At 47.8% G+C, this 5831-nt stretch overlaps 1 protein-coding gene across 1 annotated transcript in view; it reads left to right on the top strand.

Moving 5' to 3' along the window:
- Positions 1-5831, top strand: part of STK32B (serine/threonine kinase 32B) — a 223911-nt gene that overhangs the window by 213769 nt on the left and 4311 nt on the right. The window contains exon 7 of the mRNA XM_004715131.2: positions 5779-5829. Within this exon, the coding sequence (XP_004715188.1) occupies positions 5779-5829 (51 nt within the window). The remainder of the gene's footprint in view (positions 1-5778; positions 5830-5831) is intronic.

Genomic DNA, 5831 nt, shown 5'->3' with positions numbered 1-5831 from the left:
AAGACGCCACTCAGAAACCTTTCTGATGCCAACAGGACACTTTTGGGATTGGTGAGGAACCAAAGGTTTGGGATGGCCGTGGGCAAGCTAGGGAGAGCCGCTGGTGGGGTTGTGGGAACCCCACGTTTCAGATCAGAACTGGGATCTGCGTGGTTTTCCCATGTCTGTGGCCTTAACAGGAGGAGCCCCCTGGGTGGTCAAGTAGTTAACAACCCACAAAGGAGAGCTTGGTGGTTTGAATACCCCCAGTGGGACCACCCCGCATACCCACATCTGATGGGTCCCGAGAGCTGAGAAGGTCTAAGCAGTGGGCCGTATTGCCTTTGAGGATTGACATCCTGTTCTTTTTATGAGGCTGTCTTATGCACTCTATGGCCAGTGGAAAGGTCGGATGTTCACACCCACCCCCATGGTGGGTGCCGTGAAAGAAAGGCCTGGTGATCTGCATCCCTATAGACCACAGCCAAGACCCCCATGGAGCAGCTCTGCTCGGTAATACATGGGTAACAGTGAGTGGGAATCCACTCTGTACGGCCCTGAAGGGGTCTCTGAGCCCACCCCACTTCCACAGAGATCCCCTGGACTCAGTGGAGACACTGGGGAAGGACTTCAAACAAGGCTCCCCCGCCCAGTAAGGAGGCCTCTGAATGTCTTTATCTTCTAGTGCTGTTGACCCCCAAATGCCAAATTCTGTTTAAACAGAAACTTATTTTCAAACAGTTCTGGAAGCTAACCCTCCAAACCAGGGTCTCATCCAGGTTAGTCCCTGCCTTGTGGGAAGCCCAGCATTCCTTGGCGATCCTCACACGGCATCTGTCATGCTTCCCCTGGACGCGCCCTTGTCTGGTCTAATCTGCTCATTTTCTAACTCAGAAGGAATTGGGTTTAAGATCCACCGCATTGGCCACATGCCAGCAGGTTACCTTATGAGAGTTTATTGCATTATACGATGGGGCTTCGGCAAGGCTCTTGGAGCAAGGGAGTTCAAAGACAATCGAATTTCCCCACAAACCACTGGAAGCCCTCTGACATCACATGGAAGAACCCTGGCAGTGTAGTTGGCACCCACTGAGCTGCCAACCACCAGGTGAGCAGTGCAAACCTACCAGACACTCACAGGGGAAGGAGGACGCTGTCCACTCCTGTAAAGACTTTGAGTCTCAGAAACACCCTGTCTGATAGTGTTGCCATGAGTTAAAGTCAACTCAACGGCAGTCAGAGTTGAGTCAGAGTTCATCACATTCATGGACGGGGATCACATCCCATGCTGTTACATCTCCTTCATTAAGGAAGGCCATTATGTTGTATTATGTTATATCACACGACACGACATTAGATTACATTAGATTACAGACAGTGATTACATCACATTCCACCAGGGGGTACCCCTCCAAAAATAACCCAGACATTTTTTTATGTATTAATTTTTTTTACAAAACAACCTTAGCCCTTTCAAAGTACTCTCCATTACACTTAATACCTTTGTCAGATCTGTGATTCCATTCTTGGAAACATTTTTCAAACTCATCTGTTTGGATGACTGAGAGCACGCACCTCCCTTGTTTTTTTCTTCATCTTTTTTTTTAATTAATCATTTTATTGGGGAACTCTTACAAATCTTATAACAATCCATCATTCGATAGTATTAAGCACACCTGTGCATATGTTGCCATCAACATTTCCAAAACAATTTCTTTCTACTTGAGCCCTTGGTATCAGCACCTCTTTTTCTCCCCTCCCTACCCCACCCTCCACCCTCATGAATCCTTGATCAATTATATATTATTATTGTTATTTTGAATCTTACACTACGCTGTCCGTTGTCTCCTTTCACCTACCTTTCTGTTATTCATCCCCCTGGGGGGTGGTATATATCCAACCTTCAGATGGGCTCCCCCTTTCTCCCCCATGATATTGCTACTCCCACTACTGTTCCTGTCCTGAATTCCATGTGTCGAGAGCTCTTATCTGTACCAATGTGTGTACTCCAGTCTAGGCAGATTTGTAAGGTAGAACTGGGTCATGGTAGTGAGGGGGGAAGCGGGGGAAGCATCCTGAGACCAGAGGAATGATGTGTGATTTGTCAGTGCTATACTGCACTCTGGTTAAATCATCCCTTCCTTGTAACGCATCTTTGGTGGTATGTCCAGTAGTCTACAGATGGGCTTTGGGTCTCCACTCCAACTCCCCTCTTTCATATCCATATAATTGTTTTGGATCTTTTGATACCTGAGACCTGCTCCTGATGACACCTCATGATCACACAGGTTGGTGTGCTTCTTCCATGTGGGTTTATTTGCTTCCGTGCTAGATGGCTGCTTGTTTAACTTCAAGCCTTTAAGACCCCAGCTGCTACATCTTTTGATAGTCAGGCACCATCTGTTTTCTTCGCCACATTTGCTCATGCACCCATTTGTCTTCAGGGATCATGTCGGTGAGTATCAAAGAGTGCCAGGTTATTAGAACAAAGTGTTCTTGTGTTAAGGGGGGCCTTGAGTGGAGGCCCAAAGTTCTTCTGCCATCTTAATATTTAACATATAAATATATGTACATTGGCCTCTATCCTTTCCTTGTAAATTAGTATATCTGCATATATATAGATGCCTATAGCTATATCTTTATAAATGGATTTTGCTTCCTACTTCTTTCTTCTGTTTCCTTTCACCTTGCTCCTATCCCACTATCATGCTCACCCTCCATCCGGTTCTCAGTAATTCATCCTGGATACATTGCACTTGATCAAACCCCACCAGGCATGATACGCCCTCTTTGCCATCGATTTTAGATCTCTTGTTGTTCCCTTATCCCTGAGTTTGTTGGCTCCTCACTCCCCCTCCCTGCTCCCTCCTCTCCCATGTCCCCCCAGAACTGCCAGTCCCGTTGTTTTTTCCTCAAGATTGTTCATTCTGCCTGTCTTATATACATAGACATCGTGTAAAAGAGAAACAAAAACAAGCAAACAAACAAAACCCCAATAGATAGTTCCAGGTCTGTCTGCTGACCCTTATGTATATGTTCCAATCGAGTCTGACGAGGTCCAAGCCATGTCCCCCGGGTCAGAAGTCTATTTTCAGGATTCCTCAGGGACTTGGGGACTTTGCTCCCTTGCTGCCCTGCTGGACTTCCTTCACATTTCACCCCGCTGTGCGTGGGGAAAACTGGGCACAGTGTCTCGAGTGCTGCCTCCTGGTGCTATGGGTCAGTGAAGGAACATAGGTCTCATGGTGGGGCTGGCCCTGTGGTCCTCTCTGTGCATTGGCTGCTCTGAACAGGGATGTCTTCCCCGGGACTTGGTGGGCCATGTTGAGGTTCTCTCTCTCTCTCTCTCTCTCCCTTCCTCCCTCCCTCCTACTTCACTTCCGTATGGTCTGGACAGACCCGCCTCTCTCCCCAGGATATACCTTCAGCGCTGTCCTCTGTATTGCCTTCATCTGAGGAGGAGGTCAGCATAGCTCGGCGTGGGCCCAGTCCTGTCATTCTCTGTTAGTTCGCTTCTCCATGCCAGTATGCTGCCCTCAAGGCTTGGTGCTCTGGGCCGGGGTCTGGTCCCTCTCTCCCTTTCCTGTGGAGGCATAAGCAATACCCTCCCTGTGGGTGTATTAGTTCCCTGTTCCCCCATCACCCTCGTTTTTTGTTTTCTCAAGGGTCGCCCCGCCCCCTGCTCTTTTCCCCTCGTTTTTAGTTGGCTGCCATATGCATCTCTGAGTTGGGTCAGACCCCGGCCAACGTGCCTGGACCCAGGATGTATGCATTGAGTAACTTATCCTCTATGCCCACTGTACGTTTTGAGCATACCTCAGTGGACTCATATTGTACGTGTCCCTTTGCACTTGGCTAACTTCACTTAGAAGAACTTCCTCCAACGCGTCCCAGGAGCTAGCGTGCTTCATGCATTCATCGCAGCTTTCTAGTGCTGCCGAGTACTCCGTTGCATGTACTGTATGTACCAGGGTTTTCTAATCCATCGTCAGTGGAAGGAAATGTAGATTGTTTCCAGGTCTTCGCAATTGTCTTCACCTCTTCTGCATCATCAAATCGCTGTCCTTTCCCGTCTTCACCTCTTTTACATCATTTGATCACTGTCCTTTCGTGTCCCTCTTCATTTGCTGAAACAGAAAGGCACAGAAGGGCATGAGGCACGAGAGGCATGCTGTTTTTGCCAAAAACTGGCGCACTGAGACGGCTGTGGGAGCAGGTGCATTGTTGTGATGGCAAAACCAGTCCCCCGTCTGCCACAAATCAGGCCTTTTTTGTCACACACTGTTATGACATCTTTTCAGAACCTCGGACCTAGTGGAAGGAACTCCAAATGCACTAGTCCCCTCACATCAAAAAAACAAATGAGCATCGATTTTCTTTTGTAGGATACCCCCTCGTGTTACATAACCTTCATTAAGCAAAGTCGTTATGTTGTATTATGTTATATGAGATCACACGGCATTCCATTCCATTCTGGAAAGTGACTACATTACATAACCTTATATTATGGAAGACTGACATAATATGCTGTGACGTCACATTCCATATTATACCACATTGCATTGCAGTATTTTAGAGAGAGTGATTACATCGCATAATGTTAGCGTAGACCAGGCTCTACCTTCCATGGGGGTCCACAGGAGCAATTGTATGCTTATAATCTATAAAGATCACACTAAAGTCAATGAAGATAGGGGAGGTAGAAGAGAGTAAAATCGAGGAGTCAGACACCTTTTACGGTAGCATGCTCACCTCCGGGATAGTCTCGATCTCAGCAGCCAGGTCCGAGCAGAGAGCGGGAAGAGGAGGAGGAGGGAGGAGAGAGCGTCTGCTCTTATTTCTGACCAAGGCCTAGATATCCTTAGGGGTGTGATTACAGGTAACCACACAGGTCACAGGAAGGGGCTGTACAATAGGCATGTGCATCACAGGAAGGGGATGAGCTAGGGGTGCACACATAATAGAAAGGGGAGGGATTAGGGGTACACATGTGACAAGATGGACAGACCCTAGACTCAAGATGGCAGCCTACCCTTGGTCATCCTCTAGTGGGCTCCACCTCGCCTCTGGGCTCTCCTTCAGGGCGGCAACCAAGTACCCTTATCAGAAGGGAGTGGGCCCTACTTAAGGTGGGACAGACCACAGAGTCTGATTGCTCTAGATCAGTGGTTCTCAACTTTCCTAATGCCTCGACCCTTTAATACAGTTCCTCACGTGGTAGGGACCCCCCAACTATAAAATGTTTTTTTTGTTGCTACTTCATAACTGTAATCTTGGTACTGTTATGAATTGGCGACCCCTGTGAAAGGGTCATTTGACCTCCAAAAGGGTCATGACCCACAGGTTGAGAACTGCTGCTCTAGATGGTTGATAACCAGGGAGGTCAACCTCTAGGCAGCTTGCATTGACCTCGAAGTGTACGTCATTTACCATGCGTAGCAAGCAGTGTCTTAGGTTTGGCATATATTTGGGGGAGATAATCTGGGGAAATACCCTTTTGTGTCCCCCAGCATAACACTGTATTATGTAAGGTTATTCTCTTACGTTACATTATATTACATTGCAGTACACCTCATCCATCACATCAATAGGCATATCTTGGGTGGACACATTTCCCCACAAAGTCTGCCAGGCAATGCCTGTCCCTGCTAAGGTCAGACCTGAGACCTGAGAGACCATGCATAGGATTTGGGCTTCGCTTGGACACCACTCAAGTGGCAGGGTGAGAACAGGAGGGAATGAACAGAAAAGTCATTGAACGATAGACGGCCCCGTGTGCTCTTTCCCACTGCCCCCCAGAAAGGGAGACTGAACTGCGACCCTACCTTCGAACTCGAAGAGATGATTCTAGA

Source organism: Echinops telfairi, unplaced genomic scaffold (genome assembly GCF_000313985.2).
Source record: "Echinops telfairi isolate 266 unplaced genomic scaffold, ASM31398v2 ScPeMD7_28;HRSCAF=97, whole genome shotgun sequence".
Lineage (NCBI taxonomy): Eukaryota > Metazoa > Chordata > Mammalia > Afrosoricida > Tenrecidae > Echinops > Echinops telfairi.
The sequence above is the reverse complement of the archived record's forward strand: the minus strand, read 5'-3'. Positions and strand labels throughout refer to the sequence as shown.